Source organism: Lycorma delicatula, chromosome 7 (assembly GCF_047948215.1).
Source record: "Lycorma delicatula isolate Av1 chromosome 7, ASM4794821v1, whole genome shotgun sequence".
In the NCBI taxonomy this organism is placed as follows: domain Eukaryota; kingdom Metazoa; phylum Arthropoda; class Insecta; order Hemiptera; family Fulgoridae; genus Lycorma; species Lycorma delicatula.
The window spans coordinates 49757137-49774779 of NC_134461.1; the positions used below are offsets into that span (position 1 = coordinate 49757137).

Here is a 17643-nt window from a genome sequence, read left to right on the forward strand (position 1 = left end):
TAAATAAAAATATAAAAATAACACAAACATGTCAACAATCCAAGAACATGTGGTTACAGAGGAGGTAATGTGGAACACAATGCTGCCAACTGCACGTCACTAAATAACTCTGTTGGTGCATAATTAAAAACGTTCGGTCTTTTTTTGAATAAACCGCATATTTTTAAAATAATAATAGACATATTTAAAATGTGGTAAAAAAATGTAGTATTAAATTTTTCTGTTTATTTATAGAATATCATGGTTATAAATTTATAAATTTCATAACGTTCAAATTCATTTTTTTGTCTCTGTGGACACTACCAGGTGAATATTCATCTTGATGAATCTGTGTGTATGAGATCATTAGAATTTACTATTTGTTGAAAAGTAAAGAAGGGTAAATCTTTATTGTATCTTTGTTTATAGCTACTTCCCATTTTACTGATAAACTAAACTGTGCAGTTACAGCAGTTCAGATTGTTGGGATATTTTGTTGTTTATTGTTCTGAAAGCCATAATGTATCCAGAATCTTTAGATTTGTGAACTATTTTCTCTGGAACAAAACTTAGATTAAAGTATTCAACAAACAATTTCCAAACCAAATAAGAACATCATTAACAAATCCATACGCTGTACCCTAACACAAAAAAATGTTTCCCAAAACTAACTCATCCTGAACCCCCTTCCTTTAGAAAAATATTTCTTCTTTTCCTTTAAGCCTTTCCAAAAATACTCAAAACACAACATTTCTAAATGTCCTGACACAAATCACTAAAACGGCTCTGCCTACAAACTTGCCCAATACATGAAAAGGTTATCAGAAAATTCATAAACGTAAATATTAGCACACACAAAAAGCAGCACAAACCTTCTATAGAAAGTAAAGAAATCAACAAAGCCCAGCATTAGTTTACACTTAAAACATTAGCATCATTTGACATTAACAAGCCAATAACAGAAACATTCACAATGATTTCAAACTAAAACACAACAAAGTACCAAAGAGCACATCAAAGAAATAATAAGCAAACTAAAAGTTATTTCATGACAAAATGACCTTACACTCATAAATAAATATAACACATAATGCTGATCTTGCAAAATACAATACTACAAACTGATATTTTAGCATACTTTACTGACACTCCTACACAAAATAAAAATAAATCTTAACAAAACAAAAAATACATTATATTAATATTTGCAAACAACGATTAGGAAAAAGTAGCTTACAGATTTAAAAAAAAATCTTGGCATAGTGTAGCCTTCAAAATAACCAACACCAATCATTACACACAAAACAATAACCAAAATCACCAGGACAAAACAAAGATAATTCCCCAAGATTGTATAAACTGAATTATTTTGACCACACAATGTTAGACATTGGTCAAATAAATGTACCTTTCAACAAGGAAATAATTAATCCCTAACAGTCCTCCAAAGCAACATTCACCAACAGTTTTTGCAGAAATAATCACCACTGATTAAAAGGATTAAAAAAGGATTACCTCTTTACATAATTGAGCATTATGAAATATATTAACAATCAACAGTTAATTCAATTAACACTTGTTTGGACCATATTCTAACTATGTCAGCAATATCAGGTAATGCTAGGTTGAGCACCATTTGCTGAAAATGTCATAATGGTGATAGGTCCTAATGAAAAATAATTAAAACAAAAAAATGTACATATATGAAATTACTTTATTTTATCTACTATAAAAATGAAGTTAGTATGAAATAAAAATACAGTAAAATCTAAATAATAGGTAATTAGTATGGACGCATTCTTCTCATCATTGGTGGAGGAACACGACTCGGTGGTGTAATACAGACGTCTAAATAATCACCAATAGTAAATCTGAAAAAAAATAAGTTTCAAGATTTCTATAAGTTAAAAGTAAAGATTAATAATTAATCAATTAATAACTACAGTTAATCTGGGATAATTAAAATTTGATAATTCTATATAAAAAAATAGAAACAAAAATATTTAGCATTATATTGCAATAATAACAGCAAGGATACAAATTTGGACCTTTAAATATTTATTTTTTAAATATTATGTACAGCAGATATTGTCTTTTACTGGAAGCAAGAGGAACTGGTAGATTGTATGAAAGAAAAAAGTGAACATAAACAGAAGGGAAAAGGTAGTAAAGAACTTAAGTCAAGGATATGCTCTGTTCTGGAATGGTGGGCAAAAGGCAAAAAATGTTGTTAGTTTTATTGTGGGGTAAGGAGGTAAAGAAATGCAATAGATACATAGATAGAGTGGAGGCAATAGTTGATAGAATTATACGGTTAAGGCCAAAGATTGGAGGTAAGATCTGGGATATCATACAAGTGTATGAATCCCATTTGTAAGAAATGTTATAGAACAATTCTTAAAGAAACTGGAAAGCTGCATACAGACAGTAATAATAGGAAGACATGAATGCACAGGTGGGAAAAGAAAGGAATGAAAGAGAGGAGGAAATGGGACGACATGGAAGTGGAAGAAATGGGGGAAGGTGAAATAATGATTCAGTTATGTGAATGGAATAACTTCATAAAGGATAATTCATGTCTGATAAGAAAAATAGAAAGATTACAACATATGAATGGGGAGAAAATCTGTAACTGACTACATGTTAGTGGAAAGAGAGAAATAAGGCAGGAACTTATCGATGTGAAGATGGTGAATGAAGAAATAGTGGTTGGAGGAGATCAAGGGTAGTAATGCCTAAGCTTAGATTTAGAAAAATTCCCAGTGTGAAGATTATGAGGGAAAGAAAAATTAAACTAGGGTGAACCACCCTGTGTGTATATAATATATACACACATAATATATATATATTTACATTCAAAAGCAAAACAAAACTCAGCACAATTCACGAATGATTCCTCTTATTGATTCTGTGGTGGACTGTGCTGTTTTGTTTATGTTTTTGAATTGATTACTACAGAGGAAGATATGAACAACAAAAAAGGGAATTTATTTTACTAAATGCAGTAGACAGAGATTATTCCTTTAAAAATGGTATTTTTTTAAATACATAACTGAGCAGAAGAAAAATAAAATATTTAATATAGTTAAAAATAAAAATATTTTTACTTTCTAAACACTAAAAAAATGGATTTAATTTGTTTTTAATTAATTAAAACTGAAATGATCTTAAGATTCAATTTAAAAAATAAAACCAACAATTTGTAATTATTTATTTAGAAACTAACTATTAACACATATTCTTGAATAACTATAACAAACTTTATTCCCAGAAATCAAAGAATCAAAATATAAAACATTATTTTAAATAATTGAGCACAGGACATTCCATGTCAGATTCTTGTAAACAATAAGCATCAGGTTAGTGACTTTATTTTTAAAGGAAGTGATGGTATTTAAATGTTATATAAAGTGGAAATATTAATTAACCTTTATTATAAAGAAATATTAAAGTGGAAATATTAATTACCTTAATTGAGATAGAGTTTTAGAATCATATGGTCCTTTCTGTCCAGAAACTGTTGTACCAATTTCACGAAAACGATATCCTGATGTAGCTGGATTTGGAAATACAAGTGAGAAATCAAATGTAGTGCCCTTTCTTCTAGCTTCAGGATTCACTTCTTTAACAAGACTAGTTAATTCACGAAGTGTAGCATCCATCCTTTCAACAAAATAATATAAAATAATAGTAGGAACTATTTCATTTAAGAGTTATCATTACATTTTACTCATAATCATTATATTTATCATAAAATAATAATCATATTAATTATACATGACAAAGATATTTTAATATTTACATATCCATGATCAGATGTATATATATAAACAACTTAGTTTATAAATACACTAGGAAGGCAATTGCTTCAGTATATCTGTCAACTATAAAATATGAAAACTTTTGTCAATATCAAAATTGTATTAATAATAAGTCTATCAGCAGCTTTTCATCCTACTCATCTAGTAATAGTAATAATTTTTCTTAAAATTTAACTAAAATGTATATACTAATCACCGAACGCAATATATGAATTCATATTCAAATTATGTAATAAGGTATTCTATCAACTAGCATTAAAGAAAATCCTCAGTGATATTCTCGATAACACAGTAATAGTGTATTCTTAATGGTAATGTTACTGCTTACTGCTACTATCAACTCTGAGAACAATTTATCAGCTTTTTTATTATTTTAAATAATTTTTATTAAAATGATTTTATTTAAAATTGGCTAAATTTTATTTTAAATAGGGCTGTCAAAATCGTTTGATAATTTTGTAAGCATCATTGGATGATCTAAAAAACGGCCATGTCCGAACATGGCCATCTCCGGGATATCTGCCAAGAGGACTGTACTCCACAGGGTATAAGAAAATGGCCGCATGCCGTATTAAACGAACCACCATGAAGAGATGGTACGAGTCAAAAAATGACAAACCAACCTTAGGAGCCTCTATATCGCATAACCTATAAATGGAAACAGTGGGAAAATTCTGAAAGTGACTGTTTTCACAATTAAATTTTGTTAAAACTATAAAACTAGACAACACCCCACACTGTCCCACGAAGAGACCACAATTTCATTCAGTCAGCGTATACAATTCCCTCCGGAGAACGGGGCGCATTTCTCCCTCCAATTAACTAGGGCCCAGGTAGGTGTATTCCTGCTAACCCATAGATGTTGCTACTGAAAGGACTTCAGCGGATGGACTGAAGGGGAATTACGCTGGAATTACTAGGCTCAAAAGCATAGTCTCCCATGGTCAGAACCAGTAAATAAATTTCACACTGGTCAATACGGATAGGAATGCAAATTACCAAATCTGTCCATAAATAAAACTTAAAATTAATAACCACCACTACATAAACTATGAAACCCACCCGATAATAGAAAGATACAGCAACAACGAACATTGTCCAGGCTCCGTGATCTGCAGGGAGAAATATCAAAACTCCCGCCATTCTTGCGTTCCGTTCCAATATAAAAGTAAACAATATCTTTTTTAATGATTCACCAAAACTTTGAAAAATATTAAGACACATCAAGTAAAATATGAAAAATGATTTCAAGAAAAAATGTATATTTATATATACTTGGAATTATAAATACTAACATCCAATTATAATTACTGTCCTTTTTATGAAATGAATGCATATTCCAGATGAAAGAAAAAGATGCTGCCATAGAAGTTGACAAAATATAGTTTTATAATATGAATGAGATATATTTATAAAATTAATAAATATATAATAAGTATTTTAAAATAATGTTAAATTTAATCACTACAAATTCCTTTTGGAAAAATAAATTCAATGAACAGCATGACAAAACTTGAACACATTAAAATTATTAAATGGCTTTCATATCAGAAATCAGGTGAATCATTTAAAAAATATAAAAAAAAGAAATACGACTTATAGATTAAAGTACATAATTAATATTGTCTTATCGGACAAAGAGTATTTTTATTGCTAAACAGTAATTTTGAAAGAGCTGTAATTATCAAAATATAACCTCGCCATCCATTATTTTAACACACCATTTTTTTCTGGGGTTTACTTCTCACCATGTATAGATTTGAAGTTCATTTGCAGGTACATTTCCTCCACGATATTCCATAATATTGTTATGACGACCAGTACAGCAAAACACCCTCAACAGTAAGGGACATGTCTAAAAAACATAGAGAAAAAATATATAATGTTTACAGTATGCTAAAATTATTATTTTTGTACCAAATCTGTTCAAATGAAGTAAAAAGTTTCCTCAAAGCAGGCCAACTGATTTAAGCATATATAAGTATTCTACAAAACTTAACTAGTAAAAGATTAATGAGTTCATTTTTTAAGCATTAGACCTAGTTATTCGTAAAAAAAGAAGAATTTGTAGTCATATTTCCCAAATAACTCTGGAGAACTTTAAAATAAAACGGATACTTAAATATGATAAATAGATAAAAAAATATTAAAAGATATTTTTTATAGCAATTCAAAAAAATAGCTTGTTTTACATTACTGTATGGTACCTTTTCTCTGTCAACTGGTTTTTCAGGCTCAACTAAACGTTCTTCAACTCTAACCATAGATTCAAGCGTTCCCGTTGCCATTTCTAACCTGATTATTATTATTTTATTTTATACAAACAAAAACCTCACGCAAGAGACAGCACTAACAGGCAAACATTACATCCACGGCTGACTTTATATTGTACATAACAGTCTTAATATCGTAAAGCCAGCATCATTTATTCTGTTTGAAGTCCTTCAAAATTTAAAACTTACAATAAATTCAATATATTCATATATTTTTATTGCTATTGATTGTTTTATGTTTATTAGATTAATTTCAGGTGGATAATAAAAAACTTAATGATACAACGACCGGTGACAGAAATTACTGTAGCCTTGAGTCAACTGCACGCTATACAGCAGTTTTGTAACCTCTAAAATGTTGGTGCTATTGAGCATGTATTTTAATCGATTTTAATATTATTTCCTTATTTTGTGGATACATTTTCTTAACATTTAACTATGGAAGATCTAGGAGAAGAGGTAAGATTAAAATCATAAACTTTAACTATTGTTTTTTATGAACTTTTTTCAGTACTGGAGTTTAGTTTTGACAGTTTTTTTTTCAAAAATACTCGGCAGCTTTTTGAAATTGAAAGAAACTTTTTTCCTCTTTTACTTTTTATTGTTTAGTTATAATTTTTTAAGTGGATTCCGAATTTTCTTAATAAAAAAAAAATTTTGGCACAAAAATGTTTGTTCTAGATAAATGTAGACGTGACTTGTCAAAATTTCAAAAGTTTTCATTGATTGGATATCTTTTAAAACACTCGTTATTTCTCATAAAAAACTGCACTGTTTTAGTGCTGTAGCATTATATTGCGTTTTTTGGTTTTATGACCTATTCGAATTCGTATCAATTACTTATAACAGACTTCGTTCGTATCAAGCTTGAACATGGCTATGTATTAGTATAAATAACGTATTTGTCAATATATATTTTTAAAATTTCCATTTGAATTTATGAGTAATAACAAAGGCAAGTTATTTGTGAATAGTGCAAACTGATTAAAATTTATTTGGTTTTATGAGTACCATGTTTTTAGAAAAGAAAAGACTTTGTTATATACATTTATAAAATTACCAAATACATGGCAAGAAATAAACAAGGATTACAGTGTTGAATAGCAAGTTTTTTGTGTTTAAACAAGTTAGGAATTGTCATATTTCATTTCTGTAACTAAAATTTTATAAAATAAAGAAAGTAATGTTTTGTCTCTTTTTTATTTAGACACAGTTTGTGGTTGATGAAGTTAGTAATATAATAAAAGAAGCTATAGAAGAATGCATTGGTGGTAATGCTTATCAACAGGTCAGAGTAAATCAGTGGACATCTGCTGTTGTTGAATCATGCCTTGGTGCCCTAACCAAGCTCCAAAAACCCTTCAAATATATTGGTAATGTATTAATTATGTAATCAATTCCAGTAATAAAAAAATAAATGTTGTGTTGATTTTAACTTAATTATATTATTAAATAATAATATTCCTGTTACTGGCAATGATAACATGAAAGCATTTTTCACCCTCCAAAAGAAAATACAAATTTAGAGACATATTTTACTCATCAAAGTTTAGAAAGCTCAATTGACTTGTAGGGTGGTGGCTAGATTGCTAGACTGTTGCCCAGCATGACTTCATTGATGTCATGGATTTCTTGCTACCATGATATTCTTTCAGAGTACACTATTGCAGTTTGCACACACTACTTCAAACATGCACAGGTAACATATAGATATTCTGTATCTATGTGTTTAATCTTTTTGAACTTTGATGACTAAGTTGTTTACACTATGATATGCACTTACAAATTTAACTGTGTAGCTTATCCTAGATGTTTTGATGTATTAATGATAATATAATGAACATTGCATTTCTTTAATTGCATCAAAGTGTAATCTTTATTCAAATTCATGCTTTTGCGGATAATAATTTTAACAAATCACTGTTAAATATAATAATATATAAGGAAAGCAGTTTAGTTTTCATCTAAATCTAATCCCCTGAGTTTAATCCTGAATATGGCAAATATTGTAGCTGTGATGTTTACTGTCAGTGTAGCAGTAATGTCATGTTTGCAACATTCATAACAAGGTTTCATTCGTACAATTGCTATTAGCCAGGATAATAGTAAAGAGTTGTACACATGTTCATATATACAGTTGTAAAATATATATAGGTAGCTCCAGACTATCAGAAGTTGATATTAAGAATTACTTTATAAAATAATTTTCTCTTGAGGGCTTTTTTTAATGAATATTGGGTACATTAACGCCACTGCAGCTACAGCTGCTGTTTAGGTTATGTTGACTTGGTGTACTGACAAATGGTAAGTATATCAAAATAACCTAGCTAAATATAACCTATGCTCACTTCGCTCGCTAACCTCTTATAATTATCATTAAATATGCATAATATATACAACTTATTAATAATATAACCTTAATGTTATAGCACCGAAATCCAATTAATGTTAATCCACCGAAATCCGATTGACTACTTTGTTTTTAAATAAAGCTGTAGCTGCGGTGGCATTAACACATAAGTACCAAATATTGTTTTAATTCCTGAAACAACATTTTTTTGTTGATTAGTGTTATTTAATAAATAGTTTATTATTGCAGCCTTCTGAATAATAAATAAAGTAATTATTATATTGTTCAAATCAGTAATTTCTGAAACAAATTATTTGTTTGTTTACAGCTAAAGCATTAAGCCATTATTAATTATGCTGTTTTGTAAAACTTTTTCATCCTCTTCAACTTACTGAAACAACATTCTGACTTAGCTATAGTAACTTTTGTTTGACAGAGGTTGAATGGATGTACTCCAAAAAATCAAAATAGTTCATTAATTGAAAACATATCATTAAATGCACATTCAAAATAGTTCATTAATTGAAAACAAATCTTTAAATGTCACATTTCAGTAAACCACTGGATGTTCATTTATTATTATTATTATTTTTTTTAACAATAATTGGTAATTTGATGAAAATATGTTGGAAAACATTTTAGGGATCAAAAATAAAAAACACTGTATTGTATATGTTGTTCAAACTTAAAAGAGGACCAATAGTTTACATCACCCAATAGTTTACACTAAATCCATATTAATGTTAAAATGCATGTATTTTTATGAGATGTAAAGTAATGTGGAAGATGGGTAGACTGGAGTGGAGTGGCGAGGACTGTTTATTGCCTGCACATTTGAATATTACCAGTCTGTGTTGAGCATTGGCTTTTCAACAAGGTTGCGTAATCACATGTTGTTTTTTGGTTAAGTGTTGAACGTGTATTCGTGATGGAAATTTATTTAGAGGTAAAATCTCATGTTGTATATTGAAAAAACTTCAGGGAGAAATTTGAAAAAAAAAATTGTTAAAAATGTTGTGAAACAAGTTCGGGTTAGACCAGAAATTCCCAACACAGGTTAGTTTTAACCAAGCAGATCATACAGGACATTAAAGCAGTAGTTACAAGATTTCATAAATCTTTTCAGAGGCTATGATGGGAAAAGACCATTTCACTAGGTTCAGTTCGTACTGCAGTGAAGAGAATGCTGAAATGTATTTGTATTGAATGCAGTTTTTCCGTGAGCTTACTAATGTTGATTATGCTGAAACAGTACACTACTGTCAATGGTTCAAGAACTTCATTAGAGGCAACATTGGCATTTTAGATGAAGTATGATTTCATGTTGTTCGATATGTTAATAGTCAGAACAACTGGACCTTGGATTCTGAACTCGCACATTTTCTTTAAAACTTCCCTACACTTACAAAAAATAGGCGTTTGGTGTGCGGTTTCAAGTTGATGCTGTCGACTGGATTCATATAGCAGTAAAGAATGTAAAAGAGGTAACCATAACAAAATGTTTTAAAAAAGCTAAATTCTTATCACTCGTGATGCAACAACTGTAGTGTTAGATGAAGCAGAAGAAAATATGAGAATTTTAAAAGATTTGTGCAATGCTAATGAATTTGAAATAGATGCTGAAACATTGTAAACTCTGACAAGTGATCAGCTACCTCATGTCCATATGTACTCCATTTCCTGGGAACCCAGCTCCGCAGTTACAGCGTAGAACAAAATAAAAAAAAAAATACAAAACCACAACCAATTTAGCAGCAGTGCATCATATGACTTCAGCTGCCTGAAGCAGTCAGCAATGCCCCAACACAGCGGGACTGGAAAAACACTGTAGGCAAGGAAAAATCTCCCAGTAGACAACATCCTTCACAGACACACCACCTCTTCTCCCACACATCTAAAACACTCATCCCACACAAACTTCTTTGAATCCCTCCACACTTCAACAGAATCCTCCTTCAAATCCTTCCATTCACGGCCAAACTCCTCAACACCTGAACCACACTACGCTGATGCACAACCATCCTATCCACTACACCCCAGGGATCCTCATTTCTTGTAACAGTCAGAAATCTTTTTCACACATCCCACTTACACTTCCTTAGTTCTCTAAAATACACTCATTATATAATCATTCCTCCAATACTGGAGAAACCTCATTTATGGGTGCCTAGGCAGTGTTGGACAGGTTCTTCAAGATGGTATTAAGTGTATGACTACTGACTAAACCTCTTTTCCTGGCTAACCATACCTCCTGGAAACCACTGATGTGGCATTTCTTCAGGAGTAGGTATAGTGCTCACAAACACAATCAGACACCACGAACATACGTGAAAATCCTTACAATTAACACACCCGAGGAAACAAACAACCAAAAACATCACACAGACTACATCTCTGTCAGCAAAGATAAACATAGAACAAAAGCAAAGGAAATACCTGCAGCCATCACAAAAAAAATCACATCCACACTCCTCTTACAAACCAAACTCGCACCAACAATGTACATAAAATAAAACTTAACATTTACAGCCACTATCGTTGTTCCGAAGATGCAGCAAGCACACCATTGGGCTTTAAAGGAGTGCCAGCGACCTCATTGCACCAAGGTGACCTCCAGATGCTCAGGAGACCACCCCCTAGGCGCTCAGCCGCGAGCCTGTCCCGCCTGGCACTCTCTGGAGCCTCGTTCCTTGTTGGGACCTCTCCCATGCATGTAACTTCTTGTTTACCTTCTTTACATATAACTCCACTGTCTCTACTCATTGAATTCTCTCATCAATGCACTCTGGGTTTCTTCTGGCCGAAACATGACCTCGACACCAAGGGAGGCCAGCATTTCTTCACGTTCTCTCCCAAAGCATGGACAGCAAAAGTACACATGGAGGGGGTTTCCTCCTCTGTGCATTTTGGACATAGATCCGAAAAATCTCGACAGAATCTGAACAAATACGATCTGTAGCCTCCATGGCCTGTCAGGAACTGCATTAAACTGTAGCCCAATGAGCCATGGGTTCTCCTACATCAACTCCTGTTGTCTCTGATTAAGTGGTATGTCCATCGTCCCTTTGTTCCTCTGCCCAAACGTTCTTGCCAGATTTCCATCAACCCCACTGTGATCTCAACTGTTAATCGCCTTTCATCCGCAGGAAGCAAAGATGCCTTTTCTCGTAGTCTTTTCTTTTGCATGATTATCAAATCTATAGGCATAAGCTCTGCTGGGACTTTGGCCGCTTCCTTGGAGACTGTGCGATATTATTCTTAAACAGCTTCTTCTATGCGATCCTCTAATTTGCCTAAGTATTTGACATATCTAATCACACTGACCCATATAACAGCATAGAGTATGCCATCCCAGCCAGATTCACCTGATTCACCCCACACCTGATTCATTCATGGTGATTCACTGCCAGATTCACCCCACATTCATTTGACCAACATGCAAACAATCAACAGCCAGTGATAAACTCTGAAAAGTAGTCAGCCACCCCATGCTTATATGTACACTACTTACCAGCAACCCACAGCTATATACCAGAATTAAATTGAAAGAAAAGTGCAAAACCACAAACAATTCAGTAGCAGTACATCATAAGCCGCCTGGAGTGACCAGTGATGCCCCAATACATCGCATGATGCATTGACAAATCACCAACAGATCTGACTATTGGCCAGTGGGGGTGATTTGGCTCTACCAGTATTACAGCTAACAATGCAACTGAGGTAGTTTTGTCAGTTCCATGGGAACATAATGATGTCATTTAACCGTCAACTAATGACGAAGAAGAAGACCGTACCAAACATGGTGATTCAACAAGCAACATTGAAGATCCCATCAAAATAAACTCTTACTTCAATGCACTCCAAAACTTTTAAGTGAAGAAGAAGTTCTCAGTGAGAAAAAACTATATTGAAGATTTGGAGTACTTGTGTAAAACGCCTATTTCCTTAGAACAGCATGCTGTTAAAGAAAAGACAATTGACTTCCTCTTATCAACCGATGTTGACAAGAGGAAATCACACAAATAATTAATCTGATAAAAATATAACTTAATCATACGTAGTATATTTTTTAAAAATTGTGTTTTTATAGTTTTTGTAATTACTTGTGTAATAAAAATTTCTGGTAAGCCTACAAATTTAATTTTATTAATAAATTATATCCTGCATTCTTTCTAGTGGATTATAGCATTCTGAGTAAATTGCTGTGTAGTGTTAGAATGATACATTATTACTTAGCACCAACTATACACAGTATGTTTATCATTGCTGTTGTAACTGGATAAAACGGAAACCTGTTCAATATGGAAAATAATTTGATCCTGTTTGTTTCCGTTTTCAACAGGTTTCACTGTAATTATTGTGACTGGCTTCTTAAAAATATTGTCAGTGAACAAGTAGACTTAACGCTGTATTTCATATCAGATGAGGCATGGTTTCATTTTTTATATTTTTTCCTGTTTAGCCTCCGGCCACCACCATTTCTTCAGAGGATAAATGAGGATGATATGTATGAGTGTAAGTGAAGTGTAGTCTTGCACAGTCTCAGGTCGACCATTTCTGAGATGTGTGGTTAATTGAAACCCAACCACCAAAGAACACAGTATCCACAATCTAGTATTCAAATCTATATAAAAGTAACTGCCTTTACTAGGATTTGAACATTGGAACTCTCGACTTTGAAAACAGCCGATTCGCAAAGACACGTTCATCACTAGACCATCCCGGTGGGTTGGTTCATTTATCTGGGCATGTTAATTCACACAACATTTTGTATTGGATGACTGAAAATCCTTATCAATAGTTTGAGCATCTTCTTCACAATAAAAAAATGTAGTGTATAGTAGCACACTATACACTACATTTTTTTCAGAGACAGCACGTCTCTGGTAATTGTTTAGTGGGACCAATATTTTTTACATGAATATCAGTACAGAAGTGTATCATACAGTTTTTGAAGAATTTTACGCTCAGTTAATAGAGCATAAAAAAAGTACGGCTTCTTCCAAAAAGGATGGAACAATGTGTCACATATCAAATGATTCACGTATGCAAATTAAATCATTTTAAATATTATTTATTCTTTCTCTAGGAACTACTGCATGCCTGTGCACAGTTATAACTTTCTAACCCCTTTTGTCATAGAAATATATTTCGTAGCATATGAAAAAACTTCAAGTTTGTCCAACATTTAAACCTGGAATTTTCTAAATGAAAGGGAGGAGATATCATCGTTGAGGTTGGCTGTGTGTCTTTTACAGCATAGGTACAGTATAGGTTTAATAAGGGACCTGGAGTCTCTTCTCTTCATGGAACTGTTCATTTCATTTCATATTTTCTCTGTTATTCCATTTTTATTTCTTTATGTTCCTTTATTTTTGATTCCTACCTCCGCAGTATTTCCACCTCCTAAATGAAATTTTCAACAGAACAGTTTTTCCAGAAGGGTGACAATCCTAATTTAAAAAATGTTTTGTTCAAGATTTTATAGAAATTTTGTTTTCTTTTATTTTTGTTTCTTAAAAGTTTTCATGCATTGCATCCTTTCTGATAAAACCAGAAAATAAAATTTTCTACGAGATGAAATCCAAATTTGAATTTGTCAAAAATTGTTTCTATTGAAGTTGTTCATACTTTATTGGTATATTTTTGCCGTAGTCACCATATTTTGGTAAATTGGTAATTTAACATAAACCCTTTATCATAAAACCCTGGTTTATGTTTTGTAACGTAATTATTGATTATCAAACAAAGTATTTAAGTAAAGAAATGTTACTTTTTGAGTGGGTGTGGGTGTACATGCACACAAATATATATATATTTGAATACACATACTTCAATTAAAAATTGTCTTCAAATTTTACACATTAACTGTACAGTTTTTTTTAACCAACCATGATAATTACAAACAGGTTGTACATTATCTGCAGTGCTAAAATATTTATAACCATCTATTTCAGTTTGAATTCAGTTAATTTTTAATTTATTAATGTTGTTGGATTTGTAAATACAGATTATTTCAATAATGATATTTGTAATTTTTTTCAGTTACTTGCACAATAATGCAGAAGAATGGAGCAGGTTTGCATACAGCTAGTTCATGTTTTTGGGATAACTCGACTGATGGTAGTTGCACAGTACGTTGGGAGAATAAAACGATGTACTGCATTGTATCAGTATTTGGACTTGCTATTTAAAATGTAATAAATTAATATGTTTTATAGGTATATTATTTTATTATTGCAATAATTTATCTAGTTATTTTAAATATTTGCACCATTTTAATTAAAAGTTTTGATAAAAAGGGGTATTAACATTTAGTGCAGCTAACCTTACCTAAATTTCAAGCTTCATTTTTTAAAGTTGTGATTAAATTGTAGTTAAAGTGTTGTCATTGGCCTTACTTAGACTTATTAATCTGTTATGTTTTTTTATGTTTTGGCCTAACTAGATGGAGAAGATTTATTCAATTTAATAAAATGTATACAAAAAGACATTCCATAAATATATATATTATTGTATTAATTTGTGTACACTATAATCAATTTATTTTACATTTAAATGTTCTTAATTTACTATTTTCATTTAATATTTATTAAAGTATTTGTGTATATTATTAATTTGTTATTAAAATTACTTTTAAAATGTATTGGAGGAGATGGATGCAAGAAGGACGAGTCATTAAAGTTTCGAGAAAATGAATTCTGAACTTTTGCAATATGCATAAATTTTTGTACAATAATCTCTATAACAAGATATTAATAAAAAACATTTGATTAATTTTCCAATTAATATTTTACGTAAATTTAAAATATTGAAATTTTTTTCACTGAGTATTTTAAAACATTTTTTGCAGACACCCTTCTTGTGTAAAATAATATTTGAATGATTTAAATAAGGATTTTATTGAAAATAAAATTTTTATTATCATACCCTGAAGTGCAATATTTCAAATTATTACAAAGATCAATAATATTTAAAAAAATTTATTCTGTATTTTTTTTTTACAAAATATGTTTCATCATTGCATTTAATTTTTTTTTATTACAGTTTTTTATATTAATTTTTTTTATATAACAGTTTCTGTTAGCTGTAAAATATGCAAAAATAATGAGCCAAAAATGTGCCGAAGCAAAATATTGTTATTGTTATTCATCCCACCTGCATTATCAGACAAAAATACTAGCTCAAAAGTGACCATTTTTACATTCTTCCTCCCTACAAAGTCAAATAAGCATGAAGCCACTGTGCCAGGAATCTTTTTTTATGCAGTTTCTGCGTAGCAGTATTTTATAGAACATTGTGGCAATGTATGTTAAGAATATTTAGCAATAACAAGCGATTGTACGATTGTAGAACTGGGAGTTGACACTTAACGGTAGTTTTTAGTCATAGTCAAATTCCATGACTAGAACTCTGGTTCCTTGCTGTTAGAAATTATTTCCTTTTTATGAGCAGAGTTACCTTTGTTTTAAGGGAAATGTTACCTGGAGTTTCTTGAAGCTTTTCTCTGTTGAAAAACAAAAAATGGGTTCATGGGTTTTTTAAATGTGGAAAGTGTATGATTATGAAAATACTTAAAGTTTGATGCATACTTCATCTGTAATCTCTTTTTAGTTTTCTTGATATACTCTTTAAACATATCAAATAAAAGTATTAAGAGATAGGTTTTCAAAATACAACCTTTTATATTTTCCAGCATTGTAATGGGATTCTTCGTGTGGGATTGATTTGAGATGTTCAAAAATCATGGACTATATATAGGACTCAATTTTATTTGGCCTTTTGGCATGCTTTCCACTTTTATCATCAAAATTAATAGATCCTACTTTACATTTTTTTTGACAGCGCGAATCTCGTTTCCTGATATTTGGAAGCTAGAGAAATAAATATACAACAAACTCGAATTCTTCCCTCCAACATGGAGATTATTCCCACAAATAATTTATTTTTTTATTGGAGTGTAGTTTTTCAGTTTGGCAGTTCAGTTTTCAGATTTTGTTTACTGTATTTATTAGTTCATAAAAATTACTAAAAAACCTTTACTTGATCATTAAAACTTACATGCTTGCAGTATTTTTTAGTGCAGCAATTATCCACATGCTTAAATAACTGCTTATTAACAGTTTCATCTATGTTGCTGTTGTAACTTAACCTGACTACCGGTTCACTTTACGTTTTATTTCTTTCACATTTCTCTTTATTGATACAGGCTTTTCTACAACTGCTTTCATAATCACTTTCACACACTTTTATAATCACCGACACTTCTAACCAAACAACACACAAAGGAAATTATGAATGATAACAGTTACACTTTAAAAAAAAATAAAAGAAAAATTTTAATTTATCATGTTAAAATAATAAATGTAATCCATATATTAGTGATTTAATTAATTGTTATCAGTTTTCCTACTTGCATAAAATTAATATTTGTTTTCAAAATTTTATGCGAATATATAAAGGGCGAATTACAAAAAAATTTTAAAGGCTCATAAGTCAATCAGTTTTCAATATATGAAAATGAAATTTAATATATGTTATATGTCATGAACTGAATAGTAATATAAACAGTTTTACGCCAAAAGGGCAATGATGCCCTTTTGGCATCATGCCCTTCTTGCATCCATCTCCTCAATTTTAATTTAATAAAAATTAAGCTTTCTTAATTAAAGGTTGAACTTTTGTTATACTGCTTAAAAATAAACAAAAAGTGTTGTATTGTTTGTTAATCTTTTAACTGTGAAATACCTTTTTATGAGTACTTTTTGGTGCTTTGTAATCATTTCTTCTGGTTTCTTTTTAATCTAAAATCTTGTATGACTGTGATTTCCTGTCAATTTTAAGTTATGATGTCAGTGTATTTATGTTTAAGTTAATTATTTTGATAAGTTTTTACAATGCATTGATAAATGTTACTTGAATCATGGCCCATAGTCATGAACCATGATGAGCCATGATGACTACTGCCTTGTGTTTACACAGTATACAGGTAGAAATTGACCACTGTCTATGAATGAGCCACATAGAGATTCTGTACTGAGATGTGGTGCAAGCATTTGTTCTTCAACCAATATGAGTTAAATTAATGTGATTATACCCATTTCAGCTTAAGTATGAGTAGATTAAATATACATTTTTGTCTTTTTGAATTTGAGTTAACAAGTCTTTCGCAGCCAACTAGGATTACAAGGAGTTATTATATGACCACATATAAAGACAA

At 30.9% G+C, this 17643-nt stretch overlaps 2 protein-coding genes across 2 annotated transcripts; one reads left to right on the forward strand and one right to left on the reverse strand.

Moving 5' to 3' along the window:
• Positions 1 to 1675: 1675 nt before the first annotated feature.
• Bin1 (histone deacetylase complex subunit SAP18) lies at positions 1676 to 6186 on the reverse strand. Its single transcript, XM_075370074.1, has 4 exons — positions 6008 to 6186; positions 5549 to 5655; positions 3448 to 3642; positions 1676 to 1850 (listed from the first exon to the last, which is right to left on the reverse strand). Exons 1-4 carry the CDS (start codon positions 6086 to 6088, stop codon positions 1763 to 1765), a joined length of 471 nt encoding a protein of 156 aa, XP_075226189.1. The 5' UTR covers positions 6089 to 6186; the 3' UTR covers positions 1676 to 1762.
• Positions 6187 to 6372: 186 nt separating this feature from the next.
• Dlc90F (dynein light chain 90F) lies at positions 6373 to 17146 on the forward strand. The gene is made up of 3 exons (XM_075370075.1): positions 6373 to 6532; positions 7281 to 7446; positions 14469 to 17146. Exons 1-3 carry the CDS (start codon positions 6512 to 6514, stop codon positions 14615 to 14617), a joined length of 336 nt encoding a protein of 111 aa, XP_075226190.1. The 5' UTR covers positions 6373 to 6511; the 3' UTR covers positions 14618 to 17146.
• Positions 17147 to 17643: the final 497 nt, after the last annotated feature.

What these genes read in the sequence shown, in the direction of transcription:
- Bin1 (XM_075370074.1), bottom strand. Translation starts at nt 6,088, where the DNA reads ATGGCAACGGGAACGCTTGAATCTATGGTTAGAGTTGAAGAACGTTTA. An exon ending in AACCAGTTGACAGAGAAAAG is followed by an intron (nt 5,656 to 6,007) that starts GTACCATACAGT and finishes TATGTTTTTTAG; the next exon opens with ACATGTCCCTTACTGTTGAG. An exon ending in GAACTTCAAATCTATACATG is followed by an intron (nt 3,643 to 5,548) that starts GTGAGAAGTAAA and finishes TTTTGTTGAAAG; the next exon opens with GATGGATGCTACACTTCGTG.
- Dlc90F (XM_075370075.1), top strand. Translation starts at nt 6,512, where the DNA reads ATGGAAGATCTAGGAGAAGAG. An exon ending in TGGAAGATCTAGGAGAAGAG is followed by an intron (nt 6,533 to 7,280) that starts GTAAGATTAAAA and finishes TTTTTTATTTAG; the next exon opens with ACACAGTTTGTGGTTGATGA. An exon ending in AAAACCCTTCAAATATATTG is followed by an intron (nt 7,447 to 14,468) that starts GTAATGTATTAA and finishes AATTTTTTTCAG; the next exon opens with TTACTTGCACAATAATGCAG.